The sequence below is a fragment of the Protomyctophum bolini genome (genome assembly GCF_963924005.1).
Source record: "Protomyctophum bolini genome assembly, chromosome: 13".
Lineage (NCBI taxonomy): Eukaryota > Metazoa > Chordata > Actinopteri > Myctophiformes > Myctophidae > Protomyctophum > Protomyctophum bolini.
Window position 1 is genome coordinate 30205040 of NC_137874.1, and position 23622 is coordinate 30228661.

Consider the following 23622-nt stretch of genomic DNA (forward strand, 5'->3'; position numbering starts at 1 on the left):
GTCGGCTCTGTGATCTGCATGGTTTCAGCCAGCTAATTACCCAACCCACAAGAGTGTGTGATTCTACTCAAACTGTCATTGATCTCATTCTGACCTCGGACAAATCCAGAATCTCCAAGAAAGGGGTTATTGTATGTGGGCTCAGTGATCATTTTATGATTTTCTGTACCCGCAAAATACAGAAACTAAAATTTGACTGTCACAAAACAGTCATATCTAGGGACCTCAAAACCTACTCTAGTGAGGCCTTTAACCTAGAACTGGAGAGACTGGATTGGTCCGATGTGCTCAGGAGCTCACTAGTCGAAGAAGCATGGCTTGGCTTTAAAACCAAATTTACAACAGTACTAAACAACATGGCTCCTCTGAGAACCATCAGGGTCAAAACCCGCTCGGAGCCATGGATGAATTCGGACATACTGACTGCAATGAAAGCCAGAGACAACAAATTCTCTGAACTTCTTAAATGCAAGTCCAAGCTAGCTAAGCGCTTCGACAGTGATCTCCAAACCAAACTGTGCATCCTTAAAACCCAATGTAACAAGCTAAGAAACGGTGTAATTGCCATGACCAAATCAGCCAAAAGTAACTTTATCAATGATAAAGCCGAGGAAATCAAAAACAATCCTCGGGAGCTCTGGAAGCTACTAAACAACCAACTAGGCTGTGGTCAGAAACTTAAAACCAGGTTTACTAACATAAACATCAAATCAAATAACACCCTCATCACTGACAAGGTTGATGTAGCCAATCACTTGAACATCTTCTTTACAAACATTGCAACAATGCTGGTTAACAAACTGCCCTCCCACTCTGGGCGTTTTGGTGTAGAGCACATCAAAGGCTTCTACAAAAACCTAGGTGTTTGTAAAGATGATTTTAAAATGACAATGGTAACAACTGAGGAGGTACTTAAGAAACTGAGTGCCCTCCAACCCCACAAGGCCACTGGCCATGACAATATTCCCTCCAAATTTCTCAGAGACTCAGCCATTTCCATAGCTCCAGTCATCACCCACATAGTTAACCTCTCCATCAAACAAGGACAGGTCCCCAGAGATTTTAAACTGGCCAAAGTAACCCCCCTGTACAAAAAAGGGAGCAAATTAGAACCCGGCAACTACCGCCCTATTTCTATTCTAAGCTCCATCTCGAAAGTGATGGAAAAAATAGTCTATGAACAGGTTGAAAAGTATCTTGCCACTAATAAATTGTTGTACGAGTTCCAATCTGGTTTCAGAACATCCCACTCCACTGACACATGCCTTCTCTATTTGAGCGACCACATCAAACACGAGGTGGATGCTGGAAAATACTGCGGCATGGTCATGCTGGACCTCCAAAAGGCTTTTGACACCGTGAACCACTCCATACTGGTTAACAAGCTTAAAGCTATTGGTTTTGATAGCACATCAGTGAGCTGGATGCAATCCTACCTGGAGGGGAGAGAACAGATGGTGGAAGTGAACGGAACACTGTCCCCCCCCCTCCCAGTGAGCTGTGGCGTCCCACAAGGAAGCATACTAGGGCCTTTACTGTTCCTAATATATGTAAACGACATGACTTCAGCTTGTGACTGCAACTTGTTCCTGTTCGCAGACGACTCAGCACTGCTGGTCTCGGACAGGAACAAACTGCAGGTTGAAAAGACCCTCAGCTCTGAACTCGGTAGAATCTGCACCTGGCTCGCTGATAACAAACTATCCTTACACCTGGGAAAAACTGAATCCATTCTCTTCGGATCAAATAGTAATCTCAAAAAGGCAGATGGCTTCTTGGTTAGAGTTGGTGATGATATTATCACACGGAAGGATCAAATTACCTACCTAGGTTCCATCCTGGAGGCCAATCTTTCCGGTGATAAGATGGCCACCAACGTAATCAAAAAAGTCAATCAAAGAACAAGATTCCTCTACAGGATCTCCTCACTGGTCGACAAAAACACCTTGAAGACCTTAACAGGAGCCCTTGTACAAGGTTTCTTTGACTATGCATCCACCTCCTGGTACCACAGCACCTCAAAGGCCCTTAAAACAAGGCTCCAGACCTCCCAAAACAAACTGGTCAGGCTCCTACTTGGCCTCACCCCCCGAACCCACCTCACCCCTGCCCACTTTGACAGGCTGGGATGGCTTAGGGTCGACGACAGAGTACAGCATCTTGCAATGGGTCTGGTCCACAAGATTAGATACACCACCAAGATACCCATGTACCTGTCTAAATACTTCCTTAATGTAAACGAAGTCCACACCCACAACACCAGAGGGAGTGCAACAAACCATGTACAACCCAGATTCGGCACAAACAAGGGACTAAATTCTTTTCGCTCCTATGCGACCAAAATGTGGAACGCCCTACCAACAGTCATTAAGACATGTGAATCCCTTGGCTCCTTCAAAACTGCTCTCAAAGGGCACCTACGGATGGCTGCAATTCGAAACTGGCCTCTGTAAAAGCTGAATTTGTATCTGGATTGTACTATGTTTTTGTATGGACGTGGTGTTGGGTGCCTGCACATATGCACACATGGCATCAACGCATGGTGTTGTGTGCAGGCGCCCTACACTCTGTCTTTGTACTATGGATTGTACTATGTTTTTGTATGGACGTGGTGTTGGGTGCCTGCACATATGCACACATGGCATCAACGCATGGTGTTGTGTGCAGGCGCCCTACACTCTGTCTTTCGTTTTCTTTTCTTTTATCCCCCTGTTCCCCTCACTGTATATATACTTTTTTTCCCTTTTCGCTTCCTATATGATGAATTCCTGTTCTGTTCTTTAACTACATAGAAGTGTCTATTTGTTTGTCTCTAAATGTTTTGATGAATTGAACAATGTGGACCCTGTTGTAAACAAGTGTAAGGCTTAATTGGGTCGTCCACTCACAGTTAACAGTCTTTGTATTGAGTTTGTGCTTGAAATGTACTGTAATTCTGCAAACTGTTAATAAAGATTTCAATCAATCAATCAATCACCCCGAAAGTATAGATATCTCACCTCATCAAAAGGGGTGAGTTGTCCAGTTACCTTCGCTGGGGCCACGGCCCACGGGGGGGCGACTGTTCTGCTGCAGGGGGCGAGCGTTCTGTGTCAAACAAAAAATCACACCTGTGAACTGTGAAGTGATGGGCACTAATCATCATTCAGACACATCATAGGCCTACATCATCTCATTCCGGCGAATCCGGCCAATCACAATTTGTGTCCTCACTCCTATCCTCACTTTTTGTCTTCAATGTTTGTGTTTACGCACTTACCTTTGTCTTCAATGTTTGTGTTTACACAGACACAGACCGTCAAAGGTGGACAAATGGGGGTGAGCAGGTTTAAGTTTACCCCACTTCAGGGGCATTGACATGAGTGGGCCTGGGTGGGAAAGCTCACATATAGCTATAAATAATAAAATAAATAAATAATATAAATAAATAAATAAATACATGAATAATGTAATGTACTGCTGGACAAAATATTTTGGGAAATATACACCATAATGTTCAGTCACTACTAGGTGTCACATGGGGAAAGGTTCCGGGATTTGTTTCTCATCGGACCATTGTAACTGTAACACACACATTAACATCATTCGAGAAGCAACACTTGGTTGTGTGTGATATTGTGGCATAATAATAACGTTATTATAATATACGCTTTGTTACATTGATTACGGTAAGGCAAGCTGTAACCTGAAAAACATTTGAACGTGTCCACATTCTGGGCCACCTTTCGCTTCGATTAACAACAGGACAAAAGGCGTTATTTCAACCTTTTTATAGTCTATGATTTCAACACGACTTCGCATCAGAGGATCTCGCCACTTGATGATCATGACAACGGCGACGGTATCCTTCACGGCGGCAGCAGCGTTCATTGGCAGGAGGACTACGGACTCACTCAGGAGGAGAACATAGTTAATACCATTCATTTAAAAGCATTCCCCCTTTTCCACCTATTAGAAACAGAGAGGGAGAAGAGAGCAAGTTACATCTGCAGCTTTACTGTCATCATCTTCGTGTAATTTATCCAGCATGTCTACTCATCATCATCATCGCGCCGTGTTACTGGTGGGAGAGGGGAACTTCTCGTTCTCGGCAGCTCTGACTCAGTTCTCCCGGTTCTCCGAGGCAGAGACCATCACGGCCACCTGCCTGCAGAGCCAAGAGGGGGCACTACAGCAGGAGGGTGCAGCCTCCAACATTCAGATCATAAAGGACTCTGGTGTGTGTGTGTGTGTGTGTGTTTGTGTGTGTGCGTGTGTCCTTGAGGACTCCTTGATTGTCATTTTTGTTTGTCTGTCTGTCTGTCTGTCTGTCTGTCTGTCTGTCTGTCTGTCTGTCTGTCTGTCTGTCTGTCTCAGCTCTCACACACACACACACACACACACACACACACACGCACACACACACACACACACACACACACACACACGTCAGTCATATGTGAGCCCGTTTATGTAGGATGTAGGGCCTGGATTGAGATCCACTTAAAGCCCTAAAAATAAGATTATAAAAAGGTGGAGAAATAATGCATAACATAAATGAAATTGAGGGTTTATTGTGAATGCCAGGGGGTGGCAAACTGGCAATTGCCAGCCCCCGATCCCCTGGGACCTCTTTGATTGATTGAACATTTTATTAACAGTCACAGTTTGAGGAAAGTACAGTTCAATACAATTTACAACTGCCAATCCCACCAACTTCGACACATCATGCCTTGGGTCCTCGGTAACACCCAAAGTTTGAAATAGACCAGTTACCAGTATCGAGATATGTGCGGCACAGACGGATACAAAGATATTTCGTGCCTTTATAGATAGAAGATAGGTGACATACTGTAGCCTGTAGGTGAGTGTGCAAACCTCAGATTGTGAGTTCAGCTGCACAGAAATGTTAGAAACATTTGTCTATAAATCCAGGTAGTCCACAATAAAAAAAGGTTTCAACAACTGAACAGCCTATAACGTTAACAGCTAACTTCTCAGTATAATATAAATACTAGCTTACCTTGGACTAAGCTGAACCCTAACTCATCACACAAACTGGCAAACGTGTTTAATTTGGCAAAAAAATTGAAAGAAAAGTGTATGCATGAATGCTGCATTTATTATGTCTTGTATATCCTTGTGTATCCTTTACAGGTGGAGTGGTGCTGTATGAGGTGGACTCTACAAAGCTTGGAGAATGTGCAGCTCTGCAGGGTCTCGTATTTGACCGTGTCGTATTTAACTTTCCTCACTGCGGACGAAAGAGTGGCGTTAAAAAGAACCGTGAACTCCTTAAAAGTTTCTTCCTGAGGTAGGTTATATTGATGTTTTTATGGGTAAGGTAACCTTTAATTGGACTAAAATAGCAAGTACCGGTATGTGGATTGCGAATCATCAGTCCTGGTGGTTTTACAGGACAGCACATCCCACTGAACACAAGTTTTTGTTGCTTTCATGCTGTGGGCCCAGCTGTGTTCAGATGCTAAGCGAGGAAGGGGAGATACATGTTGCCCTGTGCAACGGGCAGGGTGGCACACCAGCCGACCGACCACAGAGGGACTGGCACAACAGCTGGCAGATTGTTGCTATGGCAGCAGAGGCAGACCTCATCTTAAGCGATGTCCATCCTTTTGATGATGAGAAATACAAGGACTACAGGTGTACTGGTTACAGGTAAGGAGATGGAAGGTGAGTGTTACAGCAGTGATTCGCAACATTTTTCAATTCAAGGACCGGACCCCCAATTTGATCCCCCATTTGATACCATTTCTCTGGGACCCCAATGTACACTGTCAAAATGTACACTTGGAACCAAGTTCCATTTGTACTCTTGTTACAGACCCATACGAGTCCATTCCTGACCCTAAGTGGTCACATGGTCAGACTCAGATCTCAATCAGATGTTGAGAACCACTGGTGTTACAGCATGGAAGCACAGAATGCGTGTGTGCACAGAATTTGCTTTATAAAATGTTTATTCCAGGTGATTTGTTTTAAGATAAAGATAAAGAAAACTTTATTGTCCATTAAATTTACATAAAATGGAAATTTGTCTTTGGCACACCGGCAGTCAGTTACAACAATAAAACATTACGTAAAATACACAGATGCATTAAAATACTATATAAAATGCATTCACATAAACACAGCAACAGTGATCATGAACAGTGGGGGTTAGGTGAACTATTTCAACATTTTCTTATTTAAAATGTCCACAGCAGTTGACACAAACAAAGTTTTGTAACCCTTCTTTTTAGCTAGTTTTGTTTCCTTGTAAATCTGAATTGCTTTTTTGGTTATGGAGCGGTTGTATATGTCCTGAAGTTGCAATTGTTTGTCTCCAATGATCTTACTTGACTGGTTGACTACCTGGGTGAGTTTGTTTTTATCTCTGCCTTGCCTTTTTGTAGTTTTTACACTGTTTTCTGGTGTGCAGGAGCCAGGACAAGGGCTTCCACGTGGAGAAGGCTTTGCTTCACGTGTTTGCACGCAGCCTTCCCATCGGCACTGCCCAGAGGATCACAGTGGAGGAGACCGTTGAGGGGGAGAAGCTTCGATACGATACAATTGCCGAACTAAGCGATTACATATTCAGGTAATAATACGGAATGAAACAGGTTCTAATTATGTACCTACTGTATATGAGATGGGCAATCTGAAATTGTAAAAGTTGTCCCCTATACTTTATATATATTTTTGTTATTGATTTTACACCGACTTATGTCAACAAAATCATGTCTTCAGCTTCATATCTTTGTTTGTTTTTTGTTTGTAAGATGTTTTCACTGGTACCTAAGGCTTGTTTTATATCTCATGCAAGAGTGTAACGTTTCTTCTCTATATTTATTTTTAGCCCACATTATATCGCAAATTAACGAAACTACACTAGACCATGAAAATATAAATTAAATTTGTTGCACATGCTTATGGTCACTGTTATTTTTTCAGGGGATTTCTCTCTCCGACCTCAGTCCATCCTGTTCGGCTGGTTCAGGACTTTGTGCTGAAAGGATTGGCGGAGAAATGGACTGTCTCCATGATGTCTGAGTCCGTCCCCTTCCTCCTCACCCCCAAACGACTACAGAGGTGCTTTCATGAGAAAGATGACACACAATGCTACCAGATACACCACCTTCACTTAAACACCACCTCACCAGGCCATCCTTTGACAGAACATCACTCAGGTGGGGATATACAAAAAGATAACTCCACCTTACGGGACGGTCACAAACCTGCGGACACACTGGTCACTGTTTTAAGCATGTGCGTAGTTTCAGACAAAGTGAGCAAAGGTAAAAGCCAAGGAGCCGAAAACCCGAGGTCAGCTTTCTGCCTCGAAACTGATTTTGAAGAGATGAGGGGTGTTTTTGTGCTGCGCCCATCACTCCTTCCCCAGATGGAAGAGCTTCTGACTCATATGCGAGAGGAAGAACAAAGACGTGGGCTAAAAAGTGCTGCAGAGAATAATTTGGAGAGAGAGGATAATAGCGGTGATGTTGAAGCTAAAGAGAATGCCAATGAAACCCCCAATGGGGACAGGAATGGCTTCACTGAGCTCCTATTTGGAATCAGTGGTCTGGTCTTCAGAAATGTTCCTATCAGCCCTTGGGCCACACCTGCCTTTCACCAGCTGGTCCTCTGTGGAACGTTCCCTGTGGCATGTGAACCAATCAGATCTCTAGGCCAGAGCCTGGAGACCCTGCTTGCTCCCTACGGCGTCACCCTGGTTACAGAACAGGGATACCTGTGTCTAACTGCACAGCCAATGGGACTGTTAGGGAAGGTGTTTAGTAGTGACATCAGTAACAACACCGGCGACATTAGCGTCAACGTGGCCTTAAATTTGGATCTCCTCGCCGTGCTCCTGTTCTCGCTACCTGATTGGCGGTTGCTTTGGACGCGTGATCCACGTTTCTTAAAGCACTTTGAACAATGCCTGTCCCCAGGCGAAGCATTCTGCCCATTCTCCCTGTTCCCCCAGCGCTTCAGCTTTGATATCAGTTTCTGGGCAGGACCAGCCTGGGAGGAGAAGGACTTCCATGCTGTGGTCAGAGAGGCCAGCAATGGCACCGTCAATCAGGTTAAGCTTATTGATACCTTTTCACACCCAGACCTTATTCAGACCAGCTACTGCTACAGGCTGATCTATCACTCGCACTCTCATGCACTGTCACACACACACGCCCTCCGTCTACACAGCTGCTTGGAATCACTGCTGTCGACTCGATTACAGGTCACCATCAGGTAGCTGGATCTTGGCAAATCACATCCGAGGAGAAACTGACAAATTGTTGGGTTGTTGGCTAATTTGTATCTGCAGAAATGTGGAGACTGTGTTATTACATGTCCATTGTTGTTGTTCAATGTCAGTAATTGTGATGCATGTCACATGTGTGTGATTGTATTTTAATCTCATCAATGTTATCAAACTTCTTGTGATCCTATCTTGAGCTATGCTATTGCCAACAAAATTGCTCAGGTAGTAGGTACTGTTCAGGTCTGTTTGGGACTTTGTGTAGTTGTACTGTATGCTGTTTTGGTCTAGTTGTGAAATGTAATATAATAGCCTATTAATATACGGGTCTACCAACATCATACCCCTCAAGCTGGGTCACCTGAGTGAGGGGTATGATGTTGGTAGACTGAACACCCGTTGACCTCAGGATACATCACTGAGGATACGTCCCAGGTGCATCCATGCAATGTATTTTTTAGTTCTATAGGCCTAATTAAAGGCTATTACCAAACATATCACGTGGTACATAAAAAAAAACACATCAGTGACACCTTTGACTTGAATCAGCTTACTCAGGATTTCAGAAACCACATTGTACCAAGAGACCTTTCCACTTTTGTCATTCTTTCATGTTTTTGTGACCATACTGTATGGTCTGCGGTTTAGTTTTGCGATGAAATTTAGTTTAGCTTTTGAAACATGTAGAAAATAAAATGTGTTCTTAATGATAATTATCATTCATTTGTACTGGAGGGGTTACAGAATATAGGGTTGAATGTGATACTGCAGTGTACAGGTAATGAGCTTGAGGAGCCGAACATAACATGACACCACTTCAACTTCAATGAAGTGTTGTGATGTCAGAACAGGCCAGGTCCAGATTTTGTGCTGGTTCTGGACAACCGGCGATCCGACGGACTTGACACCAGGTACTGTACTCCCTGTGGTGGTGTGGAACTCGCGTGTCAAATTTGAAATCGGTGGGGCGAGCGGTTCTCGGGTTACATGGATTACAGACGTACACAGACTAGACAATTTATAGATGATTATTAAAGTTTTAGATTTTATTTTATAATGGGGCCAAACATGTAATGATGTTTGAATTTAATTATCGAGCGTGCATCTTCATTCTTCAAATCATGTATACTTTAAGTTTACATTGTATGTATGTATTATTTTGGAAAACTAAATTTTACATTGGAGTTTAGTTGTCCACCACCACAAGGCCACGCGATATTAGACTGGCTCTGCGTCACGCGAGATTGTGACGGCCAGTGGCGGAAACACACGAAGCCTTGAGCTTCTAGTAAACATGGCGGCGAAGGGGCTTCGGCAGCGAACTAGGCGAGGAAGCAGACAGGATGCAATCAACGCGAATAATGTCCCTACCGAAGCTAGAACCGCGAAGGAGGACAAGGGCAGTGATGACATGAAAGGCGCAGAGGCTCCGCAAGAGTGAGTATCACCCAGGATTGGCCAGGAACATTTAGGTATCGTGCTACTGTCTGTGTGCATATCCCTTCATTGACAACTGCACGGGACGAGCTGCCACATAGCCATTACGTTGTCACTTCATGATGTCAATAATCATGTTGATGGATCAGTACTGTAGATAGCCTATAACTTTGGACCATGCATGCACCCACACTGGATTGAAATATAACGTAATTTGTAGTAGGGTGTGAGTGTGTTGTATTGAATGAATCACATGCTTGGTCTGTCATCACCTGGTTTGATTCATTCATTATTCCTCGAATCGGATGTGACTTAATTTTTTTTTTACACTACCTGTCACACACAGGTTTACACTTACCATAATGGTCAATCGCGGGTATTGACTAACTTGCTGTGACTAGAAATACTATGTAAGAATACTGTACAATTTCATATCTTGGTCTCTAAGGTCCGTTTAATACAGCCAAGACACCTCAGGATTATGGCAGCTTGGGATTTATTTTTCTCTTTGACACGTCAGCAACGTGCCGGGATCAGCTCCACCTAGAATTATTATGTAGGGTACAAATCTTTACTGATTTACGGTTTGGTTACAGTTTGAGGTAGTGGAGAAAGCAATGTAATTCAATAGGCATTAGGCAGACTTAATAAGCCTGCCGAGTGCCTATTGGGGCATGGGGAAACTGCATGGAAAATGACACCTGCAGTTGTCATAAACCTGCCCAGCCCTGATCGGTGCAATATCAGTATTTAACGTTTTACATAAAGTTATTAATACAGCAAGCAATTACGGCAAGCTTGCAAATTGTCTCACTAAACATCATAGCTTCAAGTGCAGTGGTGCTAGAAGTTCTAGCACCTATATGCCACTATCACTCATTGATTTACTGTTTAGATGTGGTATTGCAAATTTGTAATAACAAGTGTGTGTGTGTGTGTGTGTGTGTGTGTGTGTGTGTGTGTGTGTGTGTGTGTGTTTGTGTGTTTGTGTGTTTGTGTTTTTAAACAGGCCAGTAAGTCGAGGAGGGCAGGTATGGGCACCTGAGGGGTCGACGGCATTCAAATGCCTTCTCTCTGCGCGCTTCTGCGCAGCACTGCTTAGTAACATCTCCGACTGTGACGAGACCTTTAATTACTGGGAGCCTGTAAGTATAGTTTCTGCATTGTCAAGAGGTGTGAAGATATGATGAATAAAGGAGGTCTTGCAACATCAATGTCAAACATCAAACAATGTTTGGAAGTAGAGTGGAACTATACAATTTGTGAACCATTATTGAATCATTGTTGGCATACCAGCAATATTCAAACATTTGATTTAATTTGATGTTATGTTGGCTGCAGCTGAAAATAATGTATCATTTGACTCAGACATCTGTCTGCACCTTTTATCAGATACCTTCCACTTCAAAATGTGGTTGCTGACTGCTTGCTAGCCCTGAACCAGCCCTGGACAGCGAGTCTCTCTCACTGACGCCCTGCCGGACTCCCATCCACTGCTCACTAGAAGCTTTTCTCACTGCGTGCAAGGGTTTACAATTCTCCAAAAATAAACAAAACAACGTAACTACTCACCGACAGAAAGCCTGCTAATCCTTGGTAAAGGTCTATTCTCGAAGCTGGGAAGCGTCTCAGGTCCCCAGCTTCTCTCTAAAATGACCGCTGTGCAATTTTAATACAGCAATGTAACGCATTTCCGGGTTTTGCCTGCACCGATCTGGTTGGATTCATTTTATTTAATGACTAAAATAGTGAGAAGCTTCGAGAATAGACTTTTACCAAGGTCTAGCAGGCTTTGTTTCGGTGATTAGTTACGTCGTTTTGTTTATTTTTGGGAAATTGTAAACCCTCACACGCAGTGGGAAAAGCTGCTAGTGAGCAGTGGATGGGAGTCCGGCAGGACGTCAGTGAGAGAGACTCGCTGTAAGCACTGGACCAGGGCTAGCTGCTAGCCAAACCTATGAGAGGTTGTTAACCCATTAAGATGTGAGACCAGATTCTACAAAATGTCTTTCTGAAAAATGTATCAGTGGTGCACTGGTGCTCAAACTTTTTCATGTCAAGGAACCCCAGAATTATCTGTAATTGGCCGCCGACCCCCATCTCAAAATGTGTTGTTTCAGGGACTACCCAGAAGCAAATGAGTTAAACGTTTGCTGTGGAAGAATATATATTCAAAGATTTGCGGCACATTTTCATGATTTTTCTAAAATATCAGATCTACAAGCTTGTAGCGTGGCACTGCGTGCTATGAGCTTGTAGAGTTGTAGACTTAAAGTTTAAAATAATGCCTCAAGCAGGTTACTGTACTGATATGTTTTTCTATACTCTTCTTTCTTATTTTTTTCTAACATATTGTCCCATTGGACAGATGCACTACCTGTTATATGGCACAGGGATGCAAACATGGGAGTATTCTCCATTATATGCCATCAGATCCTATGGTTACCTCTGGTTACACGCCCTCCCTGCTTGTCTACATGCTCATGTACTACAGACCAACAAGGTAACTACAATTATTTCTCCTTCTCTTTCTATCTCGCTCTCTCTTTCTTCATCTCTTTCCCTCTATCTCTTGCAGACACATACATACTGTAGGTCTCTGCTCTCTGTAAAAATCTATATAATTTGTCTATGTTGCAGGTTTTGGTGTTCTACTTTGTACGATGTGCCCTTGCTTTCTTCTGCTGTGTCTGTGAGCTCTATTTCTATAAGTGAGTGACTTCAATGAATCTGTGAACAGGGTTCTTTTTTTTATGTAAAATGTATGCAGTAGTGATGGGAGATTAATCGGCAAACACAATATTAAATATAGAGGTATTTAAGTTAAATCTGACTTGCCTAAGCCTGCAGTGCACCCTGTTATGTATTTTTCAGAATGGACAAAATTATTATAATTTTTCAATACAGAATGAGATCATATCAACATCGGTTATATCGATTATCGGCCATTACAGCAATTAATTATCGGATATCGATATCGGCCAAAATGTCTCATCGGCACATCGGTAATTATATTTTAAAGTTGCTCGTAAGGGATAATGTCTTCACCCTGTCATGGTTTATTTTCCATTAATGACTGCCTCAATGTACATTATCCTAAAAAATAAGTAGAAGCACAGTAGCGGTCTGTTACATTATCCTAAACAATAAGTAGCAGCACAGTAGCGGTCTGTTACATTATCCTAAACAATAAGTAGCAGCACAGTAGCGGTCTGTTACATTATCCTAAACAATAAGTAGCAGCACAGTATAGCTGTCTGTTATTGAGCATTAACAGAGCCCAGATTGTCATGATTGACCAATCAGAATTTGAGTATTTAGCAAAGCTGTGAATTAAAGCACATTTTATGTAGACAATGGTTTTGTAATTTTTTTTAAGGATTGTGTTAGTACAATACACAATTTATACAAAATTTGACTTTTTTGACTGTGTGTGTGTGTGTGTGTGTGTGTGTGTGTGTGTGTGTGTGTGTGTGTGTGTGTGTGTGACACAGGGCAGTGTGTAAAAAGTTTGGCTTGCATGTTGGCCGCCTGATGTTGGCCTTTCTTGTCCTGAGCACCGGAATGTTCTGCTCATCAGCAGGTTGGTCCAATAAAATAATTCCATTCTCTTTTTATTTTTATTCGTTTTATTTTTAAACTTCTAAAACTCCTAATTAAAAAATACATATGAATAAAATAATAATAAAACATCACTAAAACTAAAATCATTAAAACAGCCACTTGATTAGCTTCAACCAGTTTGTGCACTCACCACATACAGTTGGAAATACAATGTCATGGATCTTCAGCCTGGGACACGACACATGGCATCCTCTCCCATATCGTTCATTAAATATTGTTTAATTTAATACATTTAAAGTCGAATTGCTTGCAGAACCACCTCGTATCCTATCAAGTGCAAGTGTAATTTGTGTCGATGAGGCCAATCACAGTCATGCTTACACAATTCAGGAGCATAGTGGGTAAATCTAAATGGGGCATGTCCACACCAGAGAACATAATGTAACACCACATAATAACATGTTTAGAGGACACCTGCTGATCATTTTATGTGGCCTTTTCTCCATCTTTGTCTGCAGCATTCCTGCCCTCCTCCTTCTGCATGTACACTACTTTGGTTGCCATGACAGGCTGGTTCCAGGACTCGCCTCCATTGGCCATCCTGGGCGTAGCTGCTGGTGCCATTGTTGGGTGGCCTTTCTCTGCTCTGATTGGGTAAGATTGAAAAGCTCACAAATCATTTTTATTTGAGTTAAAAAGGTATTTCGAAAAGTGTTTTTGATATTACATACACAATTTATATATGAAATAACATTTGACATACTCATATCCTGTACTGTATGTATCATCACTGCACAGACATTAACAGTCTGATATAGTTTTTTATTTGTAGTTACTTTCTCTCACTTCTGCGTCCAATTTTACTATAGAGGGTATGCGCATGCATAAAGTCAGTGGCAAAGTGAGTGACAAGGTGAATTTAATGTTGTTTAAAGTAATTTCATGCAATCAAATAGGACTTTTCTGTTTGGATGTATGGGCTGTCAAGGCCAGAAAGTAGTTTTTTGCCACTCAGTAGGCTTTCCTGCATAACTTCCTGGTATGATGATGATGTCACACGCATACCCTCTATAGAGAGAGTTTGAAGTAATAAAAAATAAAGTACTTTCTCAGAAGTTCTGTTAATGTTACCTATGGCCTGGCTGTTGGTAGGATCCCGATTGCCTTGGACCTGCTGTTGATAAAGAGACAGTGGAAGAGCTTCATCACCTGGTCAGCCGTTGCTCTGCTACTTCTGCTGGTGAGACTGCTCCTGACACTCACCGGTCGTTTAATGGGAATGTGTGCACATGTGTGTGTCCGCTTTTTTACCAATCTCGTTTCCCTTTCTTTCTCAGGTACCCCTAGTGGTGGTGGACTCTTTCTTTTATGGGAAGCTCGTCATCGCTCCACTAAATATACTACTCTACAACGTCTTCACTGAGCACGGTCCTGATCTCTATGGTAAAGCCGTGTTGGCTTTAAAGACACCAGCAGTGCCTCTCTGCTTGTATTGTGTGTTGACCGATGGAAATTGGCATGATACATTTTGGTGTGGGCGAGAGGTTTGATAAGACACTCGACATACTGTACAACATTAGCTTTCATATCTTCCATAGTATACAGTATTCGTTGCTGTCAGGACTTTTTACAGTATATGGTCAGGACCTAACTCCTAACTAAACTTTTGAGGTTTTAGATTTTTTTTGCATATTCAGTGCTATTGAATTGAACTACAATGTGCAAAAGTAGTATAAAGGGCTTCGGACAAAACCTCTTAACTCCAGTGGACCTTCAAACTGTCTGCTAAAACAGCTAACTCCACCATCTCTTCCCCTCTCATGCAAGTAATTGACAATATATAAACACCAACTTTGATGAAGCAGTATTGCTTTGTTTTAAAAACTAGACCTTACCCGTTTTGAATATATGAACACCAAATTATGTACAGTGTGGGTAATGCGATGTAATAGATCATATTACTGATTGGGAGGGAATTGTCCTGTCTCGCTATAGCGCACGTAGGCTACACTATCTCAAACGTTTTTGCAATAATTTTTTTTTGGTAAAACAGGCCCCTCCCACTAACTTTGGAAGCTGTTTACAGCCGAACGATACGAATTCTGCCTGTGGTGTTTTAATCGGATATGTCCAGAGATCATGTGTACCGTTTTTTTTTAGATTTGCACAGATTTCGCATTGTCCCATTTACTGCAAGTCGATGGGAAATTTTAATGCACTAATACATTAATTATTAATCAATAATTTGTGAAAAAAGGGCTTCGTTAAGACCTCCGTAATATTATGGTCAATGCATGTGTGAAAAGTCAGAGCGATTGGTGCAGCCAGTGAGGAGCTACGACAGTGTTTCAGACATTCAGACAGACATTCAGACATTGAGTGAATTATTGTATGATTATAGGATGATGATGATATAAGGTTTTCTTTATTTCCTGAAAAAAAAATATTTTTCATTTTCTGAATTGTTTTGGAGTTAGCTGGTTTCTTCCCGACATACAGTATATTTATGAAAGATGCATATTTTCATATTCTCACAATAGACATACAGTATTAAGTATTCATATTTTCAGATTTTTAAAGCAGGGGCTGTTGTTTTTGTTGCAGGTACAGAGCCTTGGCATTTCTACTTTAAAAATGGTCTCCTGAATTTTAACCTGGTGTTTGCCCTGGCACTGTTCTCTCTACCACTCACCGCTCTAATGGAGACACTGCTGCATAGGTTTAATGGTGAGTACTGTGTGGGCCCAAAAGGAATCTACTTACTTAAATAACACACACACACACAGTCACACACACACACACACACACTAAACAATTCGGCCAAATGAGGTATATAGACCACTGATTTGTGCTTTGTTAACAAACTACTCATAAGATTAGACAGGGTGGCCATGATGTCATAATTGGATCTTGTTTATACAATCATGTCAGCTTGAGGTGGTATCTCATCCCTCCACCTCAAGCTGAACCCAGACAAGACCGAGCTTCTATTCTTGCCAGTTAAGTCCCACCCCACGCAGGATCTAACTATTTCCATAGAAAAGTTAAGACAACATCTGGTGACTTTGGTTCCAATGGCCAAGAACCTTGTTGTTGTCCTGGACAGTCGACTCTAGTTCAAGGCACACATCACAGAGGTCACTCGATCCTGTAGGTTTACACTCTATAACAATTCGAATGGGATTCTACGTATTGTGACCTTGGTCATCTTTTTGATTTTTGTATGTCTTAAATATAATTTGTAGGCTATGTATGTAAAAATCACACCCATGTGAAGTGAGGGGCGCTAATATATTAAAGTCTAACTCATGTTGCCATGATTAGCTTTATTGTTAATGAGTTTAATGTTTGTGTTAGTGACTAAACAAACATTAATTTCTCTTCATTGTCAATGGTGTTTTTAAAACAAACATTGACCTAAAAACAAACCCTCAAAAATGTCACAAAGTGTGGCCATATATTGTATTGTCTTTGCAGCATTCCTGCCCTCCTCCTTTCTTTGCACTGATCCTCAATTTATGATGTACTCATTTGATTGGTCCCCTCGGTCACAGGGAGTATAAGAGGACATTACCTTGCAGTGACAGTCCTCTAGCCACGCCCTGAAGAAGACACAGCTGTGTGTCGAAACCGGTCGGTGTAGAGTGGCCTTTTATTTATTTAATAAATGATAGCCCTGTCTAGATATGAAAGGCTTTTTAATCTTATCGTTGCTCAAGAGTGTGCTTGAAGCTCGTCCCGTTGGGTTCTTCCAGCATGAACACTTAAGCCCCTCCATATGATCCAGAATTCTGCAGCACGATTGGTCTTCCACCAGCCAACATTTTCACATGTCTCCCCCCCCTTCTCCGCTCCCTCCATTGACTCCCAGTTACTGCCCACATAGAGTACAAAACATTGATGTTGGCCTACAAAGAAACCAAAGGTATGACACCTCCATATATTCAATATATCCATTGTATCCAACCCTACAACCCCTCCCGTTCACTCAGATCAGCTAACACAGGGAAACTGGCAGAACCTTCGCTAAAGCATCCAGGACAGCGCTCCACACATCCCAGACTTCTCCCTTCTGGCTCCCAAACTGGAATGAACTCCCCATTGCTGTTAGAATTGCAGACTCACTCCCAATCTTCCGCCGTTTCACAGGCTCTTCAGACTCCGCTATGCCTGTAGCTCTTGCCGTAGCACTGCTTTGACAACCTTGCAGACTTATCCAAAGGCTAAATTTGAGATAGCATGTTATGTAGACAGATGTCAGGTCATTGACATTTGTAGATCTGCCATTCTATAGTGTGTATATACTATACTATTACTGTAAATCGCTCTGGATTAAGCGTCTGCTAAATGCCTAAATTGTACGTGGTTTACTGTGGTTTTGATTGTCTTTTCAGTGCAGAACCTTGGACGTCCATACTGGATGACTCTGTCTCCCATGTACCTGTGGATGTTGGTGTTCTTTACCAGGCCACACAAAGAAGAGAGGTTTCTGTTTCCCATCTACCCCCTCATTTGCCTCAATGGAGCAGTTGCGCTCTCCTCCCTGCAGGTAGGTGGTGAGACCTCACACCATTTGTAAACCACTAGATCACGACCCCAAAGCTGCACTGTAAGATATCCTAAGAAACAATAGCGCCATCTGCTGTAACCCTACACCATTGCAACAACAGTTACATGTATGTTTCAGCACCCACACTTTTCAGAGTTTATATGACTGCTTCTTGCCTCGGTGTCTGCAGAAATGCTACCACTTCCTGTTCCAGCGCTATCGTCTGGAGCACTACACTGTCTCCTCCAACTGGTTGGCTCTGGGTTCCCTACTGGTCTTCACACTGCTGTCACTGTCTCGCTCCATGGCCCTTTTCAGAGGTACACACACACACACACACACACACACACACACACACACACACACACGTAATTGGTAGCTTAACGCATTCTAGAAATAATGTAGTTCAAAGCATGGCAATTTTATAAGGAATTAACTTTGGCCCGTGATACAGTCAGTGAGTGAGTGGCAACGCAATGTTAAACAATAGGACTAGCGGTAGTACTACTAAAGAAGTATATTGTGCAAATCGACTGCACAAGAATTGAACATTAGACAACATAGCCTGGAAACCACACTAATCCCTGGCAAGATTGGTCTGGCAGTCCTCAGTTTCAATTTCATTTTGCTCACCCCAGAGTTGTGGGTGACCAATCAGAGCCCACTATTCAAAGTGAGACTTTTTTTCCTGTTTGAATATGTTTGTAACCGCCCCTTGGAAATAAATCTTTCACACACCAAAGTTCCAGACTAATATCTACGCAGTGATATTATTCTGGCCATGCCAGGCTGTAGACAAAAGGTATCATAGAAGTCATGAAGACTTAAAATTAAGTCTCATGATTGTGTGTTGCTGTATTCAATAGAGGCACCAACTCTACTTGTGTGCACATGCAAACACTGTTCAGTTTACCAGTATGGGAAGCATGATGCCCATCATTTATCACTTATTATTTTAGCCTTTTAGCTGCATTCTGATCCAGACAACATTCAAGCACAGTCATAAAATAGGCATGAATTCATAGAAATGGGATAAAGCTGCTGTATAAATGCACCATTTATTGCATGGGTTATGGGTTAGTGTAGGAGTAATGTCACTTACCGTATTTCTGTCTGCAGGCTATCACGCCCCTCTGGACTTATACCCAGAGTTCCACCGCATCGCCAAGGACCCTACTCTCCACTCTGTTCCTGAAGGCAGGAATGTTAGCGTGTGTGTGGGCAAGGAGTGGTACCGCTTCCCAAGCAGCTTTCTCCTACCTAACAAGTCAGTATTCAACTATAATGTCACCACCACTGTTTCCATCCAGCAGTTAATTGAATTTGAAATTTCATGTAAAAAAACTAAATTATTAACCAAATGTATGCCAAGAACGTGGGACCTCGTTCTTCTCTCCACGACCCACCTGTGCCAAAACGAGGGAACTCGTCTTTCTTTCATTTCATTTCATCCAGCAATTAAAAAAAATATATATATACATGGCTGTGTGCACTGAGCACGCTTAATAGTGATTTTTCGCCTCAAAATGAGAAACTGCGATCTTTGAGACCTTATAAAAGTCTAAACTTTGATCACACAGTGAAAAGTGAATCAATCCCGTGACAATGCATAGCATAGAATGAAGATGTGGTTCAAATATGGACGGCTATCACTAACTAAAATATAAAACTATGAAAGGTCTCCATTAGATGTTTTATATACAGTATATTTCTTTATGCATATAATAATGCTTCGTTCACATCTCCAGCTGGCAATTGCAATTCATCCAATCAGAGTTCAAAGGACAGCTGCCTCAGCCCTATGCTTCCATTCCATTGGCTACTCAGATCATTCCAGCCAATATGAATGACCAGAACCTGGAAGAGCCAAGCAGATATGTGAGTCAATCAGGCAACATAACAGTAACAAGTAATATTGATAAGGCTTATGGTGAATTAACCATTACTAAATGTTATGTTAATGTTTATGTTATGGTAATTGTTTTGTTACTAGTACTAGTTACTAGTTAGTAATTCATTCAACTATTGCTTTTATAGTACATTGTTTAATAACATTCAATAAGTATTTTTATTTAATTGATGAACATGAATATATAATACATTTGCATTAACCCATTAAAACCGTGTATTCAAAAATAGTAGATATGGTTGAAAGTTTGTACAACTACTACTGATTTAGAAGGCATTTGTAGAATCAGCCTCAGGTCTTAATGGGTTATAACAATATAATATAACCATACCATTATCTTGAGTTTTACATTAAAGTTTACCCTAAATGCCTATCCCTGCTGTTGATTATTTGTATTTATTTTTACTGATGCCATAATGGAATTGTTTTGCGTCTTGCAGATGGATATTCGGCAGTGCCATTACCTGGTAGACCTGGACACAGAGAGCGAGACGGCACATGAGCCACGCTACTCTGCTAATAAAGAGGAGTGGAGTGTTATTGCCTACAAGCCTTTTCTTCAAGCATCCAGGTACTGTGCTCTCTCAAACACATGTATGCAGTTCCATTAATTGAAAATAATACGATGACCAAGAACAATTTACAATTTAGGCATTTAGCAGACGCTCTTAATCCAGAGCGACTTACATTAAGCAAGAACAAAAAAGCATGGGAATACATCACATAAAAACATTTATCATGAAACATGCGTAAGCTAAGAAAGTAACAGTGGAATATCTATAATGAAACTATACATATAAGCTATACATCTATACTACTATGCTATACATATGTACTATGACGTGCTAAGAAGACATATTTGTTGCTGAGAGAGTATGTAGTCTTGTGCCACACTTGGCACAAGACTACAGTAGGCCTACATGTTCTCCTCTAGTGGACTCAAAGTGCCCTTTAGTCATTTTGCATATTGATTACTAAATAAATACTGAGTCCTTGCACACACAAAAAAAGTTCAGTGCTTCTCAAGTTTATTCAATTTCTATTCCTCTAGTTTTTCATGACACATACTAAGGAAATCCTACAGTCTCCTGAAATACTTTAGATTGATCTGTGTGGTGAACGCTATTTGAGGTCTCCTGAAATACTGTAGATTGATCTGTGTGGTGAACGCTATTTGAGGTCTCCTGAAATACTGTACATTGATCTGTGTGGTGAACGCTATTTGAGGTTTCACAAGTGGCCTAACCCTAACTGACATTACTCAATATAGTACATTGTCCTATCTATTCTCCCTAAAAAACAAACAACATTGTAATTCTTTCTTGGCCTATGTCAGGCAAACTAGAAAAGTTCCTATTATGATGGTGACATGGATCAATTATAGTTTACTTGGCCACTGCATGAACATGAATGTGCTGCTGAGAACTTTAAGCTTGGTGAAGAAAGAAAAAAGAAAGAAATGCTCTGACAAAGCCCGGGAAAGCAGAGAACTAAGGTAATCAAAGACTCAAAATGTTGCATCTAGAAACCCTTCGCTGTAAGGTGGACATCATGTAGATAATATTCTGGAGAGCTTCGGTGCCACGTGCATTAAAACCAAATCAAAATAGAGTATAGAAAAATAAAAACAAGACATGGTCTAATGACATCATGGCTCTAATGTGGATCTCAGACTTCATGTAGCCCAGTATCTATGACTTACAGTACGACATAGATTAGATATATGGACAAGGTTTCAGAGCCGTTTCATCTTCCATTGTTAAAATAAAGTTAAATACTTCCTACAATGTGAAATATCATATGTGGTGCTAATTCCTTGACCTACTAGTAGTGTGCACAAGCAGTGGTGTAAAGTAACTCATAAGTACTGTACCTCAAGGGATAGTTCACCCCCAAAATGACTACTCGATTAATCACCCTGTGGAGACTTGAATTCATGGATATTGTTTTGTTTTTGTCACAATCCTAAGCTAATAGTTTGATGACCTCTGGAGACACAATGGCCACTTTTACACGGCAACGGTCTCCAGAGAAAATGGCAAAGTCTCCTTGCGTTCACATTTTTTAATCGGCAGTGACAGAAAACTCTGTAGTATTTCTTTCCTTCCATGGAGCAACATGGCGTCGCCTGTACGGTCTTTGCGTCTCGTCCTCTTTAGACAGTCCTTGATTTTAGGAACTCCAAATACTGCCTACGGCTCTGCATCAATGTAATAAACATAAGCGGTGTGAGTCCACGTGAGCCATGATGTCACACGTTATGCGGATTCATCGTTTTGCCCGTTTACATGGAGATGCGAGGCAGAGCGTTTTCAAAGATTTCCACTCTGGAAGGTGTTTTCACTTTGTTGTTCAACCACCGAAAACGCCTTTGCCATCTAAACGGACCCCTGCAAATGATACTTTATTTTGCCGTTTTCTATGGAAACCGTTCTCCTCTGCTGGTATTTCCTATTTTCAATACTTTTACTTCTACTCCACTACATCTCAGAGACAAATATCGTACTTTGACTCCACTATATTTGAAAACTTTAGTTACTTTGTAGATTTGGCTTATTATTACAAAACACGCTTCAGCCCTACTGTACGTATATGCATTTCGGCCCAACTTGTGAAATGGGACATTCTGCATAATGAGTACTTTCTACTTTTGGTACTTTTGTACATTTTGATTTCCGGACTTTTACTTGTGACAGAGTATTTCTACATATGTTGGCGCTGATGCGTCCAGCAATTTGCGAATTGGACACACACCGACGGATAGACGCTCTTATAAGTAGATGGCTAGCCTCTGATGGAGCCCACGTCGTTATAAGCACTATTTCTCTCTCAGGTCATCTCCTCTCTTTCGGGCGTTCTACATCCCATTCCTGTCAGACCAACACATCAGCTACAGTCGCTATGTTATCCTGAAACCACGGCGGTCGAAGCAGCCGCGCAAGCGTTCCCACGGCTGACCTCGCCGCCTCGCCCATCAGAACTTTGGAACAGTGTTGGTTCTGAAACTCGCAGATTGTCCCTCAACTCTATTTCAAACATCACCTGTCATTCGTCCATCCTTCAAACGTTGTGGGTGTGTGTATACGGGTGTGTGAGTGTAGGTGGGATACTGTATGATGTATGTGTCTATGTAAAAAATATTGAAGTTTATATCTCAATTGCGTCAAAGATATCTGACCTCTGTGTGTGTGCGTGCGTGCATGTGTGTATGCTTCGTATGTATAAGCAGGATCTGTGTAGCAAGCATATTATTGTGTGTGTGTGTGTGTGTGTGTGTGTGTGTGTGTGAGAGAGACAGCAGGAAATGAATGTGAGGGTGATGCACATCAGACCAGATTTAGTCCCAGTTAAACATTTAAACATAATAGTATTGAGTGCTTTTCTTTTCATGCTGAACCTTGAAATGTGTCGTGAACAATTTCAAGTTTACTCTGTTAAAAGAATGATCTCACAGTGCAGATTCACCCCTACATGAATTTGGTGTGTGTCTATTTGAAACATAAATGGTCGAGGATGAATGTCTTTGTCAAAGTGAGGGTGCATGATTAATTTAATTTGAAATGTTAATAAAAAAACGTAAGTAAGTACACACCTTGTCTTCTACTATGGAGGAAATAGATTACATTGGTCAAATTAGATCACACCAGATTGGAACCAGGCTACATAATAGTAGGTCACATGCACTAATCAAAAACAGCCACTTAAAACATATAGTTGCTGTTCATCAGATCATGTACACTGTACAGTATATGATCCATATTTCAACTTTTCACATGGCTTTTCATGGCGTTGTGAGCTTGATCTTTTTTTGTTTTTGAAAAATAATCCTGTGAGTTTCATAATAGTTAACTAATTGAAAGTACATTGGATCCACTGGAACACATCCTTTTTCCATCTCCTCAAATGTAATCGTTTTGGACTCAACAG

The 23622-nt window shown here is 41.5% G+C and overlaps 2 protein-coding genes across 3 annotated transcripts; both read left to right on the top strand.

The window, feature by feature from the left end:
• The first annotated feature begins 3591 nt into the window (after nt 1-3591).
• On the top strand, nt 3592-8902 carry fdxacb1 (ferredoxin-fold anticodon binding domain containing 1). The gene is made up of 5 exons (XM_080780083.1): nt 3592-4217; nt 5137-5293; nt 5452-5655; nt 6419-6577; nt 6931-8902. Exons 1-5 carry the CDS (start codon nt 4028-4030, stop codon nt 8228-8230), a joined length of 2010 nt encoding a protein of 669 aa, XP_080636209.1. The 5' UTR covers nt 3592-4027; the 3' UTR covers nt 8231-8902.
• Nucleotides 8903-9530: 628 nt separating this feature from the next.
• alg9 (ALG9 alpha-1,2-mannosyltransferase) lies at nt 9531-23459 on the top strand (the record flags this gene model as incomplete). 2 transcript variants are annotated; one of them, XM_080779364.1, is made up of 16 exons in its annotated part: nt 9531-9673; nt 10683-10818; nt 12042-12176; nt 12314-12384; nt 13168-13256; nt 13756-13891; nt 14390-14477; nt 14575-14680; nt 15842-15964; nt 17109-17162; nt 17632-17786; nt 17977-18106; nt 18906-19053; nt 19535-19664; nt 20136-20266; nt 22529-23459. In XM_080779364.1, 16 exons carry the CDS (start codon nt 9531-9533, stop codon nt 22650-22652), a joined length of 1899 nt encoding a protein of 632 aa, XP_080635490.1. In that variant the 3' UTR covers nt 22653-23459. The 2 variants fall into 2 exon arrangements, with proteins under 2 accessions (XP_080635490.1, XP_080635491.1); XM_080779365.1 differs by lacking the exon at nt 17109-17162.
• Between the last annotated feature and the right edge of the window lie 163 nt (nt 23460-23622).

Coding starts and splice junctions, on each gene's coding strand:
- fdxacb1 (XM_080780083.1), top strand. CDS start 4,028: ATGTCTACTCATCATCATCATCGCGCCGTGTTACTGGTGGGAGAGGGG. Junction 4,218..5,136: donor TCAGATCATAAAGGACTCTG/GTGTGTGTGTGT, acceptor TATCCTTTACAG/GTGGAGTGGTGCTGTATGAG. Junction 5,656..6,418: donor TACAGGTGTACTGGTTACAG/GTAAGGAGATGG, acceptor TCTGGTGTGCAG/GAGCCAGGACAAGGGCTTCC.